The 23,117-nt window shown below is 50.9% G+C and overlaps 6 protein-coding genes across 6 annotated transcripts; 2 read left to right on the forward strand and 4 right to left on the reverse strand.

Annotated features, from left to right (window-relative positions):
- Positions 1-5,693: 5,693 nt before the first annotated feature.
- A1O9_06701 (uncharacterized protein) lies at positions 5,694-6,869 on the reverse strand (the record flags this gene model as incomplete). Its single annotated transcript, XM_013403650.1, has 1 exon — positions 5,694-6,869. One exon carries the CDS (start codon positions 6,867-6,869, stop codon positions 5,694-5,696), a length of 1,176 nt encoding a protein of 391 aa, XP_013259104.1.
- Positions 6,870-8,175: 1,306 nt separating this feature from the next.
- A1O9_06702 (uncharacterized protein) lies at positions 8,176-10,786 on the reverse strand (the record flags this gene model as incomplete). Its single annotated transcript, XM_013403651.1, has 5 exons — positions 8,176-9,504; positions 9,572-9,794; positions 9,841-10,110; positions 10,259-10,481; positions 10,546-10,786. 5 exons carry the CDS (start codon positions 10,784-10,786, stop codon positions 8,176-8,178), a joined length of 2,286 nt encoding a protein of 761 aa, XP_013259105.1.
- A 1,374-nt stretch (positions 10,787-12,160) lies between these two features.
- On the forward strand, positions 12,161-14,302 carry A1O9_06703 (uncharacterized protein; the record flags this gene model as incomplete). Its single annotated transcript, XM_013403652.1, has 9 exons — positions 12,161-12,342; positions 12,421-12,668; positions 12,720-12,853; positions 12,900-13,310; positions 13,360-13,401; positions 13,445-13,691; positions 13,739-13,781; positions 13,844-14,040; positions 14,106-14,302. 9 exons carry the CDS (start codon positions 12,161-12,163, stop codon positions 14,300-14,302), a joined length of 1,701 nt encoding a protein of 566 aa, XP_013259106.1.
- Positions 14,303-15,225: 923 nt separating this feature from the next.
- Positions 15,226-16,603, forward strand: A1O9_06704 (uncharacterized protein; the record flags this gene model as incomplete). The annotated part of the gene is made up of 3 exons (XM_013403653.1): positions 15,226-15,826; positions 15,883-16,088; positions 16,226-16,603. The coding sequence occupies 3 exons, from the start codon at positions 15,226-15,228 to the stop codon at positions 16,601-16,603; spliced, it is 1,185 nt and encodes a 394-aa protein (XP_013259107.1).
- An 885-nt stretch (positions 16,604-17,488) lies between these two features.
- Positions 17,489-17,908, reverse strand: A1O9_06705 (uncharacterized protein; the record flags this gene model as incomplete). Its single annotated transcript, XM_013403654.1, has 2 exons — positions 17,489-17,678; positions 17,727-17,908. The coding sequence occupies 2 exons, from the start codon at positions 17,906-17,908 to the stop codon at positions 17,489-17,491; spliced, it is 372 nt and encodes a 123-aa protein (XP_013259108.1).
- Positions 17,909-20,623: 2,715 nt separating this feature from the next.
- A1O9_06706 (uncharacterized protein) lies at positions 20,624-22,238 on the reverse strand (the record flags this gene model as incomplete). Its single annotated transcript, XM_013403655.1, has 2 exons — positions 20,624-21,302; positions 21,367-22,238. The coding sequence occupies 2 exons, from the start codon at positions 22,236-22,238 to the stop codon at positions 20,624-20,626; spliced, it is 1,551 nt and encodes a 516-aa protein (XP_013259109.1).
- Positions 22,239-23,117: the final 879 nt, after the last annotated feature.

Consider the following 23,117-nt stretch of genomic DNA (forward strand, 5'->3'; position numbering starts at 1 on the left):
TCGTTTATTCGACTGCTCATGTTCCCAGAGCCACACCTGGCTACTCGTAAATCCTGGGTACCTCGTATTGCAATCATAGCCCCTGGGGATTCATCAGACCACGTCTTTTTTTGAGAATGCCCTGCCATTCCTGCTGCAACAGCGAGGCTTGCCGGCCATGCAAAGTTCATCTCGTTTCGAAGTGGGGGACAAGTGGACTTGCTTGCCCCAATGCCACAATCCACAAGTATGTTAAGATGGGTGCATGGTGTGAGCAGGCACATCCTTGTACAATCCTCAGATGAGGGAGGGGTCCTGCTTGGAAGGTCCACAGAAGACTTGCATAAGGGCGCATGGTGGCGTTCATCCTAGCGTCTCAAGCGGCTTCCCACCCCACAGCAAGACAACCTCTCGCGTAGCAACAGCGAAACCATCAAAAATCCATCCCCAGCTTGCTGCATGCAGCTTGACTCAGACTGTCGCGGGCGGCCAATTCAACTGCTTCTTCTTCTTCTGTGAATGCTAATTGGAACTATCACATGTCTCTCTGGAAGGCTCGGTAGCTAGCTCGAAGCTAGCTCGAGCCTAGCACAAGGCATGGTTCCTGATTCCTACAACATTTCGCGATGCTTGACGAACAGGTTTCGGAAACGAACTGGTCGAGGCATGTGCAAACCGCAGTACTCGCACATCGACATCATACCCCTAGGCAATTAAACCATCTGAATAATGATAGCAGGTCTGTAGGAACGACCTGGGACCTTCTGCGCTCATGTTGACTCGCCAAATGCAGCTATGAATTGTTTGGGTCGAGTGCAAGACAACTCAGCGCACTAACCAAGAGCTGATGGTTGTGCTTGTCATCTTCTGACCCGCATCGCCTATCAACTGTGAAAAGATCGGTTTTGAACGCGGATATCCCACGCTTTCTTCAATCCTTACTGCTGAGTCGTGTGCCCTCCAGGGGGGCCTGTTAGGTCTACGCTCAAGTCTATCGTCATGCATTCTAGTAGAATCGAATCTCGCTTAACCACTCACTATAGTTGGCATTATTGCTTTCAAGATATCGAGCACTCCGTTCAGCCAGCTGATGCGGGATATTGCCACTGGACCAATCCGGCATTGTACATTGCAGGTAGCAATTCTGCAAACACTGCTCCAAGTACGTTGATGCAGTCATGCCTTGTCAAGGCACAATTGGCAGGAAGTCAGCATTGGCGAGCAATGTCGGGCGTATTGAAGCAGGCTGAACGTAGCTCCATCACTCACATCGACTACCCAGATGTACCCCCCGGCGCCTCGAACCATTCTTGTTGATGAAACGAATATCAAGTCTTCAAACCTGGCTGATGTACAATGCATGATCACTTGACAGTACTGCGCGACTTTCTACTTTCTTGATCGACTGCTCTTGTGACCACTTCTGCAGACCGTGGAGATTTTCTCTCAATCGTTACCAGCACAGTCCGCCTTTCTCAGATCCTCTTTCCAATGTCCTGGTCATCATGTTAACGAGCTTGACATGCCCGATCTGCCCAGTGCTTGATGACTGCACCCGGCAATTCGCCTCTTGTGAATCACAAGACATTCTGTAGGCGGAGATTGCGCTCTCAAGAGGCAGGACGTTGATGGACTACGAATGAAGATACAGATAGATCGTGTTCTCCGGAAGCCAGGGCCATTATTCCCCCCGAAGCCAGTGCGTCTGGGTGCATAGCAATGCATGACTGTTATTCACGCGCCTAAACAAGGTGCATCGTGGGCTATCCAACGGTTCCTGAGCGATCTGCCAGCAAGGCGCACCACGCCCCCTCACAGAAGAAAGCAAGTGCGTTGTCTCCGTACTTGCATCATTCTTCCAAAGTGGGAGAGAGGGTGGGATGCATGCTAACGACAAAATATTATTGTTTGCCCGACACAAGAAAACATGCAGTGCATTTGCGTGGCCTAAGTTCATCCGTAAATCTTGGCAGTGATGTAACTCGCGGACGCTGTGGAAAGCGGGATTGTTACGATTATCGTTCTTCCCACAATTTTCGGACTCCTGGTGCTGGACACAACCCACAACGGCGACAATTCTCCCAGCGCATTTCTGATGCTTAAATGCGACACATCAATTGCCATCTTCAAAATTCAATGATTCAGCCATGCGCTCACCGGGAGATCGACAATCCATGGTTCATGCAAACGGGGAATGATGTGCATGGTTTGACATCTTCACCGCCATTGCTCTCGCCCCTAGATCCCCTCGTGGTTTGACGCAAGACTGGCGGTGAAGTAGAAGAGGACTCGGTACTCCGTACAAGGCTTCAATCTCGATAAACGTGCATCCCCTACGGCCCGAAGCGCGATCAACTGACAACCCATCCTTTTAGTGCCTCGACGCTTGAAATATTCGCACAGGCCCTGTCACCGCCTCTTATGTGATATAACTTTATTTAATTCTGATCGGACCTCAGAATGGTATAACGCCCCAACTGTACACTGCTCAATATGGCTCCGAATAACAGAAATGTTGTCTTGGATAGGACACGTATTCAGGACTCGACTTCATGCCGACTGAGTGTAGCGCTGCTCGCTGACATACCCCGCCATCTTGGGGTTTCGCCGTTGTGTAACCCGCAGATACGAACTTGACGATCTGCAACAGCGTCGCGCCCTGGCGATGGCACTGCCAATGCTTGTATTAGCACGGTGCTAATAAGACAGGTTAGAACTTTGCAAGCTATACAATGGTTCTACTGGGAAACCCGTTCGAGATTCCCACTGAGTCACATGTTGCACCGTTCCCTTAACCAAACATGGTGGCATATCTCTGGGGTGCCAGCTCTCGTTCCTGCAGCGTGTTGTGCTCCGTTGCACAAGATCGACCTTGCAGTCAGTGCATGTCATGCAGGTCATTGAGTCTTGGATAGATCCCGGATGACTACGTCCATTGCAGCAAGCGGTTCTAGATCCTAGCTGTGCAACCATAGCCTGGGAGCCTCGACAGAACTGAATGCTTCCCATGCTCGACTTCTGACTGGTGAATTGCCTACCACACCATTGAGCTACCGGCCAAATGGCAACGAAGAATGACAACGTCCCTTCAACAGAACATCCTCTTGGCAGTCATTTGGCTGAGGCAAATTATACTTGCTCTTGCCACCACACCTAAACACGCCCGCGATTTTCGTCGAGCACTAACCCTTCTCTGTGAAATTTTCATCATCTGCAATTGGATGATGACGCTTTGCTGCGAGAGATTCCAAAGCAATGGGTACCATGCAGCTGCAACGATGCCCGTATCCCGCACCACCTGCAGGAAGCAGGAGTAACAACGTACCCTGAACATCTTTCACTTCACTACAGCTGCTCATTGGAGAAGATTCATTAGTTTGGCTTTAAGAACACTAGGTGGCTTAATGGTTACTTCTTTATTGCTTCTGTAGGATTGACGCGCCCCTATGCACGCCGGGACGAGGTCCATACCATTCCCGACACTTTCACCGATTTTATTTATTACGCGGAGGCTATCACTAGCTGCAGCCTCCTTGTCGCGCATGTCCATCATACGTTCTTCCCCTCGAAAGCGCAGTCTCCTCCCGATTCATGATTTCTTTTCATTCCGCTGGGACAGATCTTTGTCATTATTCATTCAGAAACATCCCTATCTGCTTTGATTTACTCATTTCGATGACTCCCTCCCTTCAAATTTCTGCCCCTTCAAAAATGGAAAGTATTTCAAGTTTGAGGGCAACACGCATTTACTATCTGCATAATCTAGGACCTAGGTAGAGGAGCCGCTTAGAGATCGATCTGCACAACATCAACATACCTTCGCCTACAGCGAGCAGCACCCCTTCCCAGAGCGGATACGTTTCTAGATCTAGACTTATCTAAAGGAAACATGGCTGCAAACATCGGAATCTTGATATACATGTCCTTGGACCATTAGCTGATGTATTTCCTATCCAGCTTTCAACCCGCGAGTCCAACTTCCTGTATTTCCCTCCATTTTGTCATCGAGCGACGTCATTATTCGATCGGTTCATATATTGTTTTGAAACACAAGGCAAGATGTATCACTACAGAAGATGCTCGGTGGGTTGAATCACCACGATAACCGGGGACGTAGGTGCCCATCTATGCCTCAGACAACCTGGGGATCCTTTAAGCAAGACGAAACTATCCCACACCTAAGCGTCCGAGATTCTCCCTCAGTACACCCCTATGCCGCTCACTGCTCACACACCATCACCTCTAATTAGAATACATATCATGAAAGAGTCTACAGCACTCGAGCAAGGTGGCCTGATAAGCCAGCTCTGCAAACCAGAAGGTGTAAGATTTATCCTCCTTGCGCAACTGGTTCACACGCGATTGTGATATAGTTTCTGAGCCGGAGACTAGGCGCCTCCCGATGCCGCTCCGCTGCCATGCTTGGGACCTTATTCACACCACCGACAAACATGGGACCCGTTGAGATTGCAAGAATTGAGTGGCCTGGGCTCCGAGGGCATGGACCTGCATTCACAGAATCAGACTCAAGGGACTACGCTTGCTCGATCCCGCTGAAGATTTCCAAGATGACTATAGGCAGAGATGTGAGTGGGACTTTTAAAAGGCCCTGCGTTGGCCGGCGATATTGTGAGACCTCCAAATGCCAGATAAGAGCTTCGATCTAAAACTTTAATCATGGATGTTCGTCACGTATATCGATGTGATGTTGAATAGAGGTTTGCGATCGGGCTAATTAGCACGGACATCGTTGCACAAATTTCTCACACGGAAAGACCAGTGCAGAGCTTCGAAAAGCTAACCACCCGCTATCATGACTGACTATCGATGCATATTTGATCTGCCTCAAGTCGACTGCAACCAGAATCCAGTGCCATCTACAATGGGGGCGCAGGTCTGCAAGACGAAATAAAGGTTAACGAAATGTTGTCTCCGTAGGTCAAACACGACAAGAAAATCTCACGTACTCTCCTTGCCTGCGTCCCATGCTCCGCGGCAGATGTAACACCATTCTCCATGGGCCAGTCGGCTTTCAGACCTGTGGTAGGTCATCTGTACTCGAAAGACGTGTCGACGTTAGCATGGGGCAAGGCGTCAGACACCTCGATCAGAGCGTGCCGCCAATCTCTTTCCGGCATGACTATGGTGATCGACTTCCGCACGAGGCAGAATGGATTGCAAGGTTCTGCTGTTTCCATCCACAGCTTCGTGTGTCAAGTGCGACGCAGCAACCAAAGCTCAGGGCAACAGGAAGGATACATCATGCATTGATCCCATGACAAACAAAACTCAACATTAGTGCATTGCACGAAATCCCATGGGTTGGATTCCTCTCTACGATATACCGAGGGTAGGTAGAATCGCCTCCTCTCACAGTGTTATATATTCTGTTCACGCTCCTGCAGTATTCCACATCGGCTGTAGAGATCATGCCATGACCATGTAGTCAGCCAGTCAGTGCCGGACCTCAGTAGGGTATAGTCAACAGTGCCTTTCTATCCATAACCCTAAAAGAGTCTGACAGCGCGCGGTGTGTCGCCAAATGAGACGGCTGGCAATCTCCCCTCAAGCAAGCACAAGTCATGACAGACACCGAAAGTTCCGGCTTCTGTCGCGGCAGCCCAGCGGTGCAGTTCCTGCGACCTGGTCTCACAGTCTCACACCCGCAGATAGTAGACAGGCCATGCTGGCTAGCGAAATTACGGACTGGTCACCTAGTCTCTCGGCCGCCACAACCAGCCCTCCCTGCCGAGGTTAATCTCGAATTCGACGCCTCCGAAGACGCCGATCGCAGGATAAAGGTCAGCCTCACCCATGAGGCCATCGACGCCTTCATCTCTCTCGTCACGCTCCTCGTCGACATCCCAGCCGTCACGATCCGCCCTCTTCCCGCCCCGTGTGACAAACACCCGAGTCTTAACGCGGCCCTCCGCCCCCGGCAACCTCAACTCCTCGGTCGAAAACGTCATACCGATCCCAATCGTCTCGCCTGCTTGAAACGCCGCCACGAAATCCCGACCGCCCCAGGGGTCGTGTACGAAGCGTCGCCCATCGTCGCCGTGCACGCCGAGGCTCGCACGGTGCCAGCCAGGCAGCCGCCACGGCGGGTACGGCTTGCCTGCGAAACCGAGGGCGATGCCGGAGTTTGCATCCGCGATGTTGACGATCCGGATCTCGAAGTAGATTGTCTTGGGGCGCTCGGTCAAGAATGGATGGTCCTTGGCCGCGAAGTAGAGGGGGATGGTAGAGAGGATGATCGCGTCTTGTTGTTTCTTGACTGTCTTGACGTGATAGCTACTCGGTGAGGCCTGGCGGAGTTGGGATCCGGTCCAGAGTTGCGGTGGAGGCGCCTCTAGGCTGAGGAGTCCGGCGGTGGCGAGCGCGTAGAGCTCAGAGCTCGGGATTGACGGCGTGTACAACGGGTTGCTGGCACACCAGGCGTGTGCCCTTTCAGCCGAGTCGTAACTTGCATTGTTCGTGGGTGAGTAGTCTTGTGGCAGCGCGGGTGGTGGTGGGAGAAGAGCCGTGTCTGGGATTACGGTCCAGTCATGGTACGGCGGCGGGTTCGTGGATTGTGACGGCGGCGGACCAGGCGGCGGAGCGTATGTATCTTGTTCGTGCTTTGAATGTGACGGCGGCGGCCCTGGAGGGGGCGAAAACCCTGCAGTCCCCTCTCCCTTTCCCTGGGTGCGGTGAGACGGTGGTGGGCCAGATGGCGGGACGTATTGCTCGCTCTTCGATGATTGTGTATTCCCTCCACGGCCGAATAAACGACGCTTTTCCTGCGTAGCCGACCAGCCGTCATGAGCTGAGTTTTCTCGGCTTGGTTGCTGGGCCGGGTCGTCGACGCCAACATCGAGTTTGCCCTTGAGCGAGCTGAACAGGCCCATTTTCGACGGCTTGAAATAAGGGCGCCTCACCGACCGACTACCTTTGGGTCAGACAGTCTCAATGGAGATCACTACTCACTGACACGCAAGGGTGAAAATGCCCACAGCGACGACGTCAAGGCAAGGCTGAGCCAATTGGCAGACAGGTAGCCCCACGTGACGGTGCGTAATGGCTGGTTCAGAAACGTGCCTTGTATCTTGGCTTCAGCAACCGGGGCAATGGGAAGCTCTTAATGGCCAGAGCAAAACTAAGCTGGCTGAAGAAGGCAACTTGCAAAGCTGACGTACTCGTAGGTAGCGATATGATTTGGGGATGTGGTCCTGTCCTTGAACCACCAGCCCTAGCGGCGTTGGCCCGCAGTATGATGTGTCGGTGCAGTGCCTCCAGGGAGAAGTCGTGGCATACCGCCCCAACGCTCGTTCGAAGTCTTCACCTGCGCCCAGCCACAGTGATGGTAGAGAACCAGGACCAGGGTAGGATGCAACGGCGAAGCAAAGTTGACACGTCGTGAGGGTGACGTCGTGGTATCGATTCTTTGGCTTTGAAAACGGCTTCCAATACGACCAATGGGGGAAACCTTTGTCCACGAATCTTGTGGCAGCGGGGACAACGAGCAAGGTTTCCGACTAGGCTTGCATTGTGTAATGAGATGGGGGTTGTGCTCGCTTCAGTTTTGTAGTTTAAGTCTTTTAGGATCCGGACGATTGACCTCTCTGGGAATCGCGGATTTGGTGATGTAAGAAGCCAAATAATTCGAATCTTCAAGATCATGCACCAAGAGGATAATCCTTGATCCTAGAGCGCGCCGTTTGTTTGCTTGTCGAACTAAAGGTTATAGTGCTGAACTCAAGATATAGTGCGAAGCAACGTGGGCGCTGAATTCCTCAAAAATAATGACAAGTTAGCAATTATTTGGCCATGTGATCGATCGCGGGGTATCGATCAGTAGAACAATGTTGACGAGAAGACAGAGTTGACATTCTAGGGTCTTGGACAAGACCCGCAGTCTTAATATACGGATACTCGTGGGCCGATTGTGGCTGTGTAAATCTACCAATCATGAATTGTTGCCAATTGCTGTGATGTACAGTAGTTTTAAACTTCTGTCGGAATTCGCAGTTTCGTTTGCGCCGAGTCAAGGCAGACTGCCGTAAGTAAAGTTGAGTTGCATCAATAGTTTGAGTATCATTGTATTCTTGCCCGGAGGAGTACAGATAGCTTGTGCTACGCACAGCACGCCTTTTCCTAGGCATATTATTCGCGTTTCCATGACCTGGACTTCCAACATCAATTTACTAACTAGTCTCAAATGCCTGGGTTCTGAGGCCATTGGTCCAACACTGCCTGAGCACCAGTCAAGGTGAAATGCAAGACGGATTGTGTAGGTACATCGACCAGCAAGCTATATTCTCCTGGGTACAACACTTGGCTGCCGTCCTCGTCATATCTCGAGAGACTTCCAAGTGTCAGGTTCAGTGTTGCTGTCGAGCTTCCTCCGCCAGAAATATCGAACAACCGCTGGTAAGCCACAAGTTGTTTGATGGGGTAAGGGGCGGGACCGTATTGTCCTGCGATGAATCCTAGCGTAACAAAATCCGATGCAACTTCACCGCTGTTGGTCACATTGACCTGTATGGATGCAAAGGGGCAGAGGTCAAGATATTGGGAGACCCCACCACTACAATTGGCAATCAACGACGAGATATCATAGCTGGACTGACTTGGCTCAATAATTGAGGTGCTGAAATTCGTATAGTGCAGTCCGTAGCCAAACGGAACGACGGCGTTATCATACCACTTGTAAGTTCTGCCAGGATTTCCCGATGTCGAATTAGGCCTGAGATTCATGTCCGTAAGGGGAACTTGTTCGACGTATTCAGCAGGATATTGAGTGATTGGAAGTCGTCCAGCAGGACTCGTCTTCCCGGTAATGATGTTGAAGAGAGCATCACCGCCGGCCATGCCAGGGTAACCACCCCATATAATTGCAGAAATGTTTGGGTGTCTCAAGAATGGACTGTTATCGAGCTGCGTACCAAATTGCGCGAGGATAACTGGTTTGCCCATCGCCGCGAACTGGTTAATAACGTCAATCGATGCAGGAGGCCAACCGATCTTATATCGATCTTTACTCTCAGATTCGTCGCTGGTACTAATACCGTCTGCCACGACAATAATGTCAGCCGCTTCAGCAGCAGTGAGTAATTCGTCCCAACCGTCAGTTGTCGGAACCCCAAACCCACCGCCATACTTGACGTTGACATTAGGGAGCTGTTGAGCTGCATACAATGGCGCATGGAGGTATGGAGCTACACCAAAATAGTTCCCTTGCATCCTAGTTGTCGCATTTGCCCATCCACCAAGGACAGCGATGGTGGTGTTCCGATCGGCGGGCAAAGATAGTGGTAAGAAGCCGTTATTCTTGAGCAGTACCATGCCTTCTTCGGCAGCTCTGAGGGCCAGGGCCTCGGCATCAGGCGTCGAAACGTTGGCCCATCCAAGAGAACGATATGGAGTAGTAGATGGGGGGTCGAAATATCCCAATTTGATAAGGCCAGAGTAAAGCCGCGTGATGGTCTGATCGATCACGGTTTCGTTGAACAAACCTTGATCATAGGCATCTGGAAGGTGAGTCTGATAATAAGTTCCCTTTCGACAGATCAACCCAGTTGCCCACATAGGCATCAGCAGTCTGACTTACACAGTTCAGATCCGTCCCAGCGATCAGTGCATCTGCAACCGCCTGCTCTCGTGTCGGAGTATAGTAATGTGGCGCATAGATGTTTTGAATGGCATCACAATCGGAAGTCACATAGTAGCCATCTCCTGTCCAGTTCCAATGGTCTCTCAGAATGGTTTGTAGGATATATGGATCAGCACACGTAGGTACGCCATTGAGGGCATTATATGAACACATAATCGATCTGGCTGTTTCAGTAGTGATTGGTGATGGGTTGCACACTGACTTACCCAACGGCAGCATCCCGGGCGCAAGTTTGGAATGGTTGAAAGTAGTATTCTGCCAGGTCTTGAGCTGATACAATTGCATCAAAGCTGTATCGGTCTGTATCCTCCCAGACCTCGAGATCGTACGCCACAAAATGCTTGCAAGTGGCTATCACCTTCTTGATTGGTGGATCGAAGCCTCCTTGAAGTCCATCGATTAGAGCAGCCACGTAAGACTTCAAGTGAAACGGATCTTCGCCGGGGGTTTCCTGCCCGCGACCCCATCGTGGATCTCTGCCAGATCAGTGGTCAGTATCAGACTATTCCAGAACACACGAGAAGAGAATCACAGAGAACGAATGGTACAGTCAATGCTCTTGAGCACTCAAAAATGATACGGAGGATCCCATGAACTTTGGGAACTAGGAAAGCCCCCACTCACTTGTATGGATTGATATTCGGTGTCCAGAAGTCCAGGCCTGATCGGTTGACGTTGTTGAAAGCGCGTGCTTCTGTGCTAACGACAGTTGCTACAGCGTTGATGAGTGCGTCGTCGAAAGCTGCTCCCATTGTGATGGGCTGCGGGAATGAGGTAGCATGCGAGAAGTCTCCTGATACGCTGAAGTTCACCCCAGGGCTACTCGCTACTCCGTGCAGTGCCTCCTCTAAACAGTGCCAGGAATCAGTAATTGCCAGAGGATCATCTGCTATGGTATACAGAAAACTTACGCCACCACTGATATGCTGGAAGCCCCAATCGGGGCACTCCTGGAGAGGTGTTCCCGGTCAGGTTGAACTTTTCGTCGATGGTCAAAACTGCTACCAGTGCTTTTGCTCGATCTGCAACCGATGCATCTGTATCACAGACAGTATTGTTTGCGAGAGGGCCATTTCTGCAATCTGGAAACTCAGCAGCAGCAACGCCAGCAGCAAAAGCCGAGAATAGCAGTCCTTTCCAAAGAGCGGTCATGATGACAGCTGTTATGCAAGAAAAAGGAGGCAGAAAGTATTCGAACACAACCATCCGACCGTCCTGGGAACGCGTCGCATTTAACCATGGTCACAGGCTCATTTCAACGACATCTCGTCGTCATACTCTGCATCTGCATTGTTTGTACTCCGCGTGTGGAGTTTTCAATGCTCGAATATGGGTTACAGACTCGTTTTCGAGTTGTTTTCATGCACACGATGAGCATAAGAGTGTCGATCATCGGAACCATTTTTGCCGGGCATAGGCATGGAGAGGAGGCAAGGCGAGGCGAGGCCCTTGATGAGGATGGAGACGGCTATTCCAACATTCCTTTGTAGCTGCACGGGAGTTCGCCGTTCTGCCTATGTATACCTTTTAGGAAGGTTGCAGGGTGGGTTTGTATCTCCACCACATGAACCTTGAGATACAAAACAAACAGACTCGGATACGTATCCCCCAACGCAATCCGACGTTGCACACGTGACACTTAAGCGCATGGATCATTTCGGGATCGTCGCATAGCAGAAGCTTATGCTGTGGCAGTGTGGACTGATTTTGGCACGGCAACCCACGCACACACCCTGGCATTTATGACGTGCTGAAGGCGGTGGAACGACCCAGAGAAGGAATGGCGGTAGGACATGATTAGTCCAGATCATCAACCAGGGCCAGTCTTCTGCCGAAACAGGAAATCTTCCAGTGAAAAACAGTGTTTTGGCCGGTGGTGAGATGTAGTTGGCACTTGTAGTAATATGGCAAGCGAGCAGGTAAAATATGGAGATAGGCAGTAGGAGTATGATCACCAGAAGGCCCGGGAGTGGTCGGGTATTAGGCTAAATCGACTAAAAATGTGGAGGCGGAGGTGTCAATAATGAGGAGGAAACAGGGGGTATCAGCCTCTCATGATTACATGGTCAATAACGGCACTTCGAAGCACTCCGAACCCCTCTTCATGCCGTGGAATGTTCGATAGAAGTTAGTCATTATTTCCGTATATCCGTATGGCGCCTAGCCTCTAAGGCTGTGGACCAGCCTTTCTTTAGGACGGAAGCTATCTGCCGATCCCAAATATGCTTGTAAATGCTTCGCCAGGCTTTGGATACCTTTCGCTCTCCTCCCGTCGGAAAATGAATCAAATACAGGGATCGCTGCTGGTCTCCAATGATATGGCCTCGATCCTGCATGGCTCGCCTTCTCAGTTGCTGCGTTTTGCAGGTCATGTTCTTCAACCCTCCAGAATTAGCCTGAAGCTGGGGTTGCATGACTGTGTCCATGAAAGGAAATCAATTAAATCACCTCTCGCTTTCTTTCAACGTTGTTTCCATGTTGTAGTGTATCTCAATTGTAGACAGACATCTGCATCATACTTGCAAGATGGTTGCTGCACAGAAGACCTCCCAATTCAGCGATGCTGCGCTCCAACGTCGTCTTGCCCTTGCTGGCAAGGCCGGGCCGCAGGCGCTCATGAAAAATGTTCGTGTGTTCGGGATTGCGTGTTTCGCCTGTATCGGTGGCTTGCTCTATGGATACAACCAAGGTGTTTTCAGTGGTGTTCTGTATGTTTCCGTTCATGCTCGAAATCCCACCGATGGAGGAGGCAACAGTGTTCGAGGCTCTTGCTGACCACTGAATAGGACAATGACATCTTTCAACAACCACATGGGCGACTATACTACCAATTCGACCAAGAAGGGTTGGCTCACATCGATCCTTGAGCTCGGGGCCTGGACTGGGACAATGTACTCTGGTTTTCTTGCCGAGCTGATCTCGCGAAAATATGCTATCATCGTCAATACTTGCATCTTCATCCTTGGTGTCATCGTACAGTGCACAGCAACGTCCGCAGGGCATTCCGCAATCCTTGGTGGTCGCTTTGTTGTCGGTAGGTGTCAGCTTTACAAACCGGCAGAGGTCTCTCTAACGTTGGGTGTAGGTATGGGTGTAGGCTCACTGTCCATGATTGTACCGATGTACGTCGCAGAATGTTCACCTCCCGAATTGCGAGGCCTCCTCATTGGTGTTCAACAATTTGCTATCGAATTTGGAATCATGATCAGCTTCTGGATTGTACGTGCCAAATCTCATACAACAAAGACCGGGCTGACATATCCAGGACTACGGCACCAATTACATTGGTGGGACTGGTAAAGGTCAATCCGACGCCGCCTGGCTCGTTCCTCTGGCCCTGCAGCTTGCGCCCGCTCTCGTATTGTTGGTCGGAATGATCTTCATGCCCTTTACCCCGCGATGGCTCATTCATCATGGCCGCGAGGAAGAAGCGCGCAGGACGCTCGCCACGTTGAGATCAATGCCAATTGGCCATGAACTGATTGAAATTGAGTACCTTGAGATCAAAGCTCAATCGATGTTCGAGAAGAGGACGGTTGAAGCCAATTTCCCCCATCTTGTAGAACCTACTGCCTGGAATATTGCTAAGTTGCAGTTCGTGGCTATCGGCTCGCTTTTCAAGACTATGCCGATGTTTCGTCGAGTTATTGTTGCCACCGTGACCATGTTTTTCCAGGTGAGTCAAAGCGGCGCGTTCCTGGACAGCCTTGACTGACACGCAATAGCAATGGACTGGAATTAATGCTGTCCTATATTACGCACCACAGGTTCGTTTCCCTCGTGAAAATAGGAACAAGCTGATTGTTGTAGATCTTTGGCGCCCTTGGTCTCTCCAATAACACGACTTCGCTTCTGGCCACGGGTGTTGTTGGTGTGGCCATGCTGCTTGCCACAATTCCCTCTATCCTGTATATCGATCGCATTGGACGTAAGCCGGCACTCGCGCTCGGAGCTTTGGGTATGGGGTTGTGCCACTTCATCATTGCGGTCATCTTTGCCAAGAATGAGCACCAATGGCCAACTCATAAAGCTGCTGGCTGGGCTGCAATTGTCATGGGTAAGAAGTTGTCTCTGTGTGATGAAGTATAAGGCTGATCTGAATAGTTTGGCTGTTTGTCGTCCACTTCGGTTGGTCATGGGGTCCTTGGTAAGTTCAGCATCAGCGGTCGAACTCCAAATCTGGCACAATGCTCACCGAGGCCATAACAGCGCTTGGATCGTGGTTGCTGAGGTGTGGCCTCTCAGTGCAAGACCTTATGGCATTGCACTAGGAGCCAGTTCGAACTGGATGAACAACTTTATCGTTGGTCAAGTTACCCCGGATATGATCGTTCATATGAGATACGGGACCTTTATCCTTTTCGGGATACTTATCACAATTGGAGCCGCCTTTGTGTGGTTTTACGGTAAGACACCCCTACCGGCCGAGCAAACTAAGGTATATGTGACGGAATTCTGACACAACCCACAGTTCCCGAAACCAAGCAATTGACGCTTGAGGAAATGGACCTTGTGTTCGGCTCAAGCGGCGTCGCAGCTGCTGACCAGGAGCGCATGGCCCAGATCAATGCTGAGCTTGGTCTCGATCGGGCCAATGCCAGTGGCCATGGAAGTGAAGAGCACGTTCCCTCTGCTTCCGAGAAGGTCGAGGAGTCGAAGCAAGTTTAGATATGCAAGCGGAAAACTTAGCTTGGAGGGCGCAGAAACACTCCCTTAATTGATGTGCGGTGGTGCTGTGGGTAGGTGGTTGACATGTGGGTGCTTAGTGTACTCAGGCGAGGATCAGATGCTAGAGGCATGAAGCAGGATTGAGGGTTACCATCGTTCACTAAAGTCGAGCACTATACTCCGTATGGTTGCTTCAATCAAACAAACGATAACATCCTGACAGATGGGCATTGAAGACTTCTAGTCCCTGTGCAACACAGACACCAGGAAGCTGGAGAGGTTCCTAAAGCCGTGGTCTTCTTAGTGCTAGGTGCCTGGTGCCTGCTAGGTAGTCAAGTAGGCAAGTCGTGAGCACGGATAGTGGAGAAGTGGCAAGAAAAGTGTCACAGTCGAGAGTACCGTATAATTACTACAGGATTACATGACGAAACGAGACAGCACCTGCAGAGGACAAAGTATTTGTTAATACCTGTATCGCGTTGAAATTACGAGTGGGAAAGGTAAGTCTACCACCAACATGGCAACAACCGAAGTAGCGGGAGGCCGTCAGCTTACAAGCTATAAACCGCAATTATGGATTCCCCGGGATGCATGTACGCGGTAGCGAATACTTGCTGTTGATTGCATATTGCCCGAAGCATCTGAAGTCCTGAGTCGTCTTCCATATTGGAAACCGTGGGAAAGTCTCTTGAACAGATGATCGATAGACACTGCAGGTGCCCAGCAACGTCGTTAAAAGGACCCAGGCTCGTGAAACCGGGGCGGCCGTGCTTGGTTGACTTTCTGTAAGCGACACTGTCTGTCTACATATCAAGTACCCTCACGAGGATCTAATAGTTTAGGCATGAAGGCCGCATTTGGAATCACTATTGCACATCGAGCAAACTGCCCAAGTTGGAAGTACATTGCTAAATTTCAAAAAGATGCGGAACACCACCCATTTCATTTGCACGCTACTCACACTGGTACACGCTTCTACGAGTCTCGGAACGCATTCATCGCGCTCCCTTCCCTTCACCATCACAAAGGACACAATCCAAGGTGACCCTAACCACATCTTCCCCATCTTCCCCATCCTCCCGTTCATCAAGCATCACAATAACCCCATCTTGACCCCGAACCCATCCAACAAGTGGGAGTCCGCGTACGTCTACAACCCTACCGCGATCGTGCTCAACTCGACGATCTTCCTGCTCTACCGGGCACAGGATTCAGAGAGGACCTCGTCAATAGGACTCGCCTGGTCAAACGATGGGTATAACTTCACGCGCCTCGATGATCCCATTATCTATCCTACGGAGCCCTGGGAAGCTGGGGGTGGCACGGAGGATCCTAGGATTGTCCGCGTGAATGGCACCTTCTACCTGACGTACACGGGGTACGACCTCAACACGCCACAACTGTGCATCGCAACCAGTGAGGATTTGCTGCATTGGACCAAGTACCCGCCTACCTTCCCGGGGTTCGAAGACGTCGCCCTCTCCGAGCAGGGCGAGCATATCTTGAGAGTCAACCATACTAAAAGTACGTACCCATCAAAGTGATCTGTCTTGACGTGGCCCCGTGATTAACACTCAAAGGTGCCGCCATTATTACCGAGCCAACGGCGGATGGTATGTATCATATGTACTTCGGCGACAGCCTGTTCTATCACGCCACATCGACTGATCTCCTGCACTGGACGCCGAATTCCAAGCCGTTTGCCAGACCTGCCTATCCATGGGAGAACGGACTGATTGAGCCCGGGCCAGCGCCTGTTAGAACGAGAGACGGCAGATGGTTACTAGTAAGTCTCGGACCACACCCTTCGATTCTATCGAACAGCAAGCAGCAGCAGCAGCAGCAGCAGCAGCAGCGCCATTTAAGCATGATCTGCCAATGTCAGGTCTAGACTCCTCTACTGACCCGAAGGCCATCCTTCAGATCTACAATGCCATGACCACCGGCGCGGAAGAGTACCGAACGACGCAATACTCGGTGGGCCAAATGCTTATCGACCCATCGAACCCATTTGAGCCTCAAGGTAGAGAGGGAGAAGGTACCCAAAGTCTCCAGCAACAATACCAACACCAACATCTCCACCATGAACGGCCACCTACCCAGCAACAAGCGCGGAAGCAGCGGCCGCTAGCACGCCTGGAAACGCCATTCCTGGTCCCATCAACGCCAGAGGAGGAACGAGGGCAAGTTGACCTAGTGGTCTTCGCCGAGGGACTTGTCCAATTCAAAGGACAGTGGTTTCTGTATTACGGACAGGCAGATCAGACCTTAGGCGTGGCTGTTGCAGATGTTCAGCCATGATGCTCTCGCTGGCGTACTTTATATGTTTTGATCAAAGGTAGGCACAGGCGCGACAAGAATAACGAAAGAGTAGACAATTTTTCAGGAGGGTTAGTTCACGTTCACCAGAAAGGGCAAGTATCGCAGGAAGAATGCAAGATAATGCAAGGGACCACCGAAACTTTGCAAGCAATATGCACCTATACACTTTTACGGTGTCCAAATAAATGAGTTTTCATATTGCATCTAGTCCACATATGTGTGCGACACAGATGGAAAGAAATGCGAGTTTGTTCCCGTTTGGGTATCTCCTATACACAACAGTGTCATCACAATGGATTGACTGCTCAACCAAAACCATCTGGGCTCATTATAAAAGGTTAATCGTTCCTTTTGCAATCAATCGTTAACTCCAGAGGCATTTAGCCTCTATCCAGGGACCATCTCATTTGTATTGTACACGAAGATCCTCTTGGAAGAGCGAGGTCCTGACAATGAGATCCTCGACTTGGCCATGAGAAAATCCAGACCGTCAACCGGCCCCGTAAGATAAGCACCAGTTCAGATCCGGTAACATAGGATCTCGAGGGTCGGATCAGGTACAAGGGTGATGCCATGTTTCCCACCAAGATGAATGGGGAAAGTATCGTCCAATCAATAACAAATCTCTATACTTCTCTTTGCAGTAGCGCCACCACTGATCCTGTCAAGCGAAGGCGTGGGTATCATAACGTTGGGGGGAAGACCGACACAAAAGGTATTTCAAGGTAGCCTCCCTGAACTGGCTCTGCCTTGAACCGAAACTACTCTGGTTTCATCCTGTCGCCACGCTTTGATGCAAATATGGCCGACGTGTACTGGCCAAGAAATGATTGAAAGGATGTCTTAAAGTCGTCAAAGATTCATTCATCGTCTGCCTTTCTTCCCACTGGTGCTCGCGCTTCGACCAAGATTGTCTTTTGACATTGTTCGAGTAAGACCACCGATATAGTCTTGTAGGAAACGGTTCTCATTTTCTAGTTTGTCGTGATCCGATTTAACTTCATCGATCTTCTCGGCTAACGCGGCGAGCGAGGACTGGAGATTTCGAGCTTGTCTATGATCAAAGTCAGTATGTAGTAAAGGAGGGATCGCAGGAACGAACTCTTTTAGGCTCTCTCGCACGCCACGCTCTAGTCGCTCGATATCTTCACTGTTGCGCCGGGGACTCATGGCCCTTGCATCATCGGGGGGATAAGCTGGCTTTTCGGTTTGGACCACGTCGCGGCCTTTTGGGACTATAATTGTGTTTGACCTCTGGCGATCTCCCAACCTTGGCCTGTCCATCCGTGAACGTCTCGAGTTATGCCGTGAGGTTTGGGCTTGGGCAGAGCACTCGGACTCGGAAGAGGAGGATGAACCACTTGATATCGAGGGAGAAATTGTAGGGTGGTCGGCAGAATCCGTTGACTGATCCACAGTCATAGGCACTGGCTGTGGAAATGAAGCCGTAGCCTTGGACGATGATGGGGAACCGAACATTTGCTGGCAGCTGTTTTCTGCAAGGTTTGTCTGATTGTTTCCCAATACTTTTCAACCGAAGCTCTGGGGTAGCCGAAGAACGCATTGGCCGAATTCTTGGACTGAAGGCGCCGCGCACCGACCAACAACCAGTGTCTTCGTGGTCACAGGAAAGTCGTTAAGACATTCAACGTTGAGCACTAGCTGAAGGAGTATAAGCTAGGCCGGCAAGTGAGATCGGGGCGGGAAGAGGGATGTTGTTGTTGCTGGGGAGTAGAAGAGCGGGTGTGAAAAGCTGGATAGGGTAGAGCTTGGCAAGAGCGTTGGAGAGGAAGGGTAGGCAGAACCGTAGGGGGAGGTGTCTGAGTAAGAGGGCGCTCTTCGGAGGAGGGAGGGAGGGTTCAGAGGAGGTTGTGTACTGCTTGGGTCGACGTTGATCAGCCGGAAACAAAGCAAGATTGGCAAGTAGGTACGGGCCCAGAGTCGAAAGACGAGTGGCCGGTCACAGTCGGCCTCCAGCCAGAGAGGAAGCGGTTCAGAGTCTGGTGGAGCCTGGTGGTCAAGGAGGACGATGATCGACAGAGGGCAGAGTGGGTTGTGTTTAGCATTGGATGAGACGGTCTGCACTGGAGAAGAGGTTTCACTCAGTCGAGAGATAAGAGTTGGTGAACGGTTGTCGAGAAGAACGATAAAGGATGAGTTTCAACATGCAACTCACCTCAATTATTGAGATGGTCGCTGCTGGCTGATGGTAATGGTGATGGTGATGGTGACGGTGACGGTGGCGGTGACGGTGAAAGGCGGCAAGGCAAGGCTTTCGCGACGAAGATGTCCAACTGAATTGGGTGTCTGGGCGCGTCTCCCCTGCCAAACGATGGTTGGCTCAACGTGGGTTGCCGCGAGTTCCATCAGATTGGATTGTGGATTGAGCGGCAACCAACGGCAATTTAGGCAGCAAATCAAAGAGGCCTTGGGGGCTGTTAGGGAGTCTTGGGGGTGCCTTGGGCCTTGTACCGCTCCACTAGCTGGGGTAGGGTGGCACCAAGAGCACCCATTAGGCCCCGGTAAGTTTGATGCGCGATGACGTCCTCGTTGTGGCAGGATCTGCAAAAGTTCCAGTGACCAGCAAGGCCTTACTTCTTACTCACTACCTAGGACTCCGTACTCCGTACTACGTACTTTGACGGGAACCACTGTCCAGTCATCAGCAACAACCATCCACAGCGCGTCCAGGTAGGTGTGTCCTGACTGCTATAGGCATAGGACACAAAGACAGCCTCACTTACTACTCGCTCGCGGTACAGAGGATCCTGACTAGGGGCACGTCTCTCGCCAGTCAAAGATGGCCCCAGTGACCTAACCTCCCTCCGTCTAATGCCATGGCTGGGTGGAGGCGGGATGCCAGTGTAAAACTCAGTATGATCTTCGGCCTCTACTGCAGGCAAAGGGCTGGGCGCTGGGCCTTCTCACACTGGCGACCGGCGCATTGGCCGTTGACCCGTCGAGACGAAGTGATTATTATCGTTGTTCGGAAGCGTGGGGTGCCCCTCGACAACCATGTCTACGTCTGTCCTCAGTCCTCAGTCCTCTGTAGAGACATGCGTATATTACAACCGACATCACGCAATCTACTTATTCAAAGTACGAGGGAGTGATATGTGAGCCCTTGCCGCGTGGCACTTTTGCCCAGGCTGAGGCTGTGACGATGGCTGTGGGAAGGAATAAGCAAGCCCCAAACCTCACAAGCCAAAGAGTCAACGACTCATCCCCTTCCAGAAAGGGTCTTGTTACGGAGTACTCGACCCGTGAATCGCTCGGCTGCCGTTTGCCCTGCATTGCAGGTTTGAGCTTCAAGCAACAGAGAATGCTCCGAGCGAGCCGTCAGGCCACAGGCCACTTCAGGGGCTTAGCCTGCTTCGGATCTCTTTTCCAGACCCTGCATACAATTTTCTTCCCCAGCAAAGCACAAAGTAATCCGTACATATATCAGGTGCAACCATCAATTCCCTGAATAGACCTTCATATACCAAACCACCATCGACTTGTGCAACGCCCCCATTGTTTGAAATTTATTCCAGGCTGCTTCTCGCCGATCGTACTCCTAACCATTTAGGTTTACCTGTCCACGCTTTTGGCAACATGACGACAACTTTCTGCGGCTACTTTCTTTTCCTGTACATAGATCGCCAGCTAGCAACTGCTCCTTGTTTCACCCTTTTCTCCAGCCTCCAGAAAGTAAGCCCTGGCGCCTGTCCAAATCCTAGGGGCCAGAGTAGGAGGCAATGATCTTCCATGGGGTTACTCCCGCGCAGCAACCTCTATTCTTGACCTGGTTGCCCTGTCAGGTTAATGACGACCGTCGTCTCTGGCTTGGTGCACAAGGCACTTCTTCCGACACTTCTTGACACAGGACGGAGGACGGAGTACTTCGTAGTGTGCGAGGGATATAGCTTGACTTAAGTGCTGAGGCGGATATTGAGTTGCGCTGCCTGATGTGATGACAGTACAGCAAGAAGAGTCAGACAATATCACAAGGGATGATCATAATCTCCTCAATTGCACTCTAATATCGCCATCCATGAGCAGTGTTCCGTTACCAGCATATTGCCGCTTCACTCTCGGGAACCCAGATGGTTGAGTTCCCAACCCCACCGTAGTCCCTGTTTTGTCTGTCCCTAGGTACTCGACAAACTTGATCTCAAACTGCATAAGCAACATGGCCAGTGCAATGAGGATCTCTTGTTTGGCAAACACTCGGCCGGGGCAGATATATCCACCTCCACCGAATGGGAAGAATTTTCCGCTCGTCCATGAACTACTGAATTCATCCTTGCCCGTCATCGCATTATGCCTCAGAAATCTTTCGGCGCACCAAGTGTTGACCGAGGCCCTTTGCTCCTCCTCCCAGAAAACAGAATCATGCTGACTCAACCAGCTTGGCGCCATAATCAAATCATCCTTTCTTAGCAGATATCCGTCTAGAATTGTATCTGAAGCCAATTGTCGAGTGACTAATGAATCAACATAATGCCGTAGAGTTTCGTGGAGAACAGAGTTCAGCAATGGCTGTGAAAGCAACCTCGTGACGTCAATTTCGCCGTCATGTCGCCGAGCGTCTTTCACTTCTCTCAGAATCCTTGGTAGGACATCCTTGGGCGTCAAGGGCGAAAGTAGGTGAATTAAAATCCAACCCGTAATTGGTATGGCATTGGCAGAAAGACTGACTATCAATCAGACTTTGACCTGGAAATCAAACACCAACGAGAAGGGAACTTGTCACTTACCCAAACAAAAGCCCCAAATCAAATGCCGCCTTGCCTCTCAATGTTACGCCTTCTCTCTCGTAGAATCGATGTCTTGCTCGCACTAGCTTTGCTCCAAACATTGGTTCCCACTCCGGCTCTTCAGGGGGGTTTTGATCACATTGGTCAAGGACGTGCTTCACCCATCCTTCTGTTCGAGCTATCATCTCTTCCATGCCCCTATATGCCTCTGGTTTGAGCCACTTTGGCAACCCATAGAACCGCGGCAGAAATCCAGCATCGTAATGCCAGTACTGCTCCACAAGATCAGGATTCATTTCTAGTATCTTTGTACCCAAAACCGCAGTAGTAGAAGCATCAAACATTTTTGTTTTCAACCAAGAGAGTAGGTCTACCGTTGTCCATTCACTGTCAAGTTCCGCCGCCTGGAGCGAGGCATTGAAACATTCCGTGAACTTGCTCGTCAATGCACTCACAGCTGCCTGACTGAGCAGATACTCATGGTTCAGTGCCTCCATACTCAACTTTCGGTCCTTCTCGGCCCCTTTGGCAATGGCGGCAGCAGAGGGCCACATCCTCTCCGCATCAGCTTGCGAGGTACCGAGAGAGTTTCTCGCCAGTTGGTGGTTGAATAGCTCTCTCGACACAGACTTGTCCTTAAACAACGCCTGCACCGCCGCGGCGGAACTGATCACGTGCGCTTTCTGACCGCCCAACAGGATTGTGCAGATGTCGACCTCTGTGCCCGTGGCACGCAGCTTATCGCGAAGCATCCGCCAGAAGGACCCTGGCTCCTCTGAAAGGAATTCCATGGCATGGCCCAGCCAAGGCAGAGCATACGGAAGCATTGGAGGTGCCAGAGGTTTTAATTGCTGTTTTGTGCCCGGCGGCATTTTCATCTTCTGGGCCCGCGATCGAATCCGTGAGATTGTGATTCGAAATCTTATCGTCGTGGCGATCCATATCAGAAGTGAAATTGCCAATACAGCCACTGGCACGGCGAGGACACATTGCAAAGCTGGTGGTAGTGGTGGCCGCCAAGTCCAGTCGGCAAGGCTGAAGAGTTTCATTTCGAGCAGAGTTGTTGCTAGAATCAACACAATGCGCCTCAAATTCCGAACCTTCTCGAGGCGAGTAGCTTCGTGTTTTACTACAAAGATCTCAGTAGTTGTTCGCCGTTATTGGCAGTAATGAAACCTTAGCTGTCCAACATCCATTCTTCGATCGAATCTAAAGTTGGAAGACCGGGACGGGTTTCCGTGATTGGAGGTGGCCTGACTAAAGGTTTAGCGTTGAGTTATTAGCTTCCGAGCTAATAATGCTAGCACACTTCATGGAGGAGCCAGTGGCTGGAGGGGGAGGCTTCCCTTCACGGCGTGGAATATTATTAGTGTTCACATATGACTTGATCTATATCGTCCCTAGATTGCACCACTTGGCCCAACTCAACTCAAACGACTGTCCACCCTCTGGCCTTCATATTGACCGCAAAGGACAGTCCAACAGCCCTGCGTCGCCGTTCGCGAGGAACGGCCATTCACTCTGTACTCTCGAGCAGGCATCTTGAGAGCTTCATCACAGCGTACAACATACCAAGAGTCCAGCGTGTGCATCGGATCTTCTGCACACCCTGGAAGAGTCATTGAGCAAGCAACACGCGCAGGGACTCATTCTCCTATGTTTGATGTTGCTTGAATGTCTCAAAAGCAAAAGTGCGCAAGTTCACAGAAATTGCAAGCTATGATTCATATTCCAGCCAAGTCAATATCCAA

Source organism: Exophiala aquamarina, assembly GCF_000709125.1.
Source record: "Exophiala aquamarina CBS 119918 chromosome Unknown aczIA-supercont1.5, whole genome shotgun sequence".
In the NCBI taxonomy this organism is placed as follows: Eukaryota; Fungi; Ascomycota; class Eurotiomycetes; order Chaetothyriales; family Herpotrichiellaceae; genus Exophiala; species Exophiala aquamarina.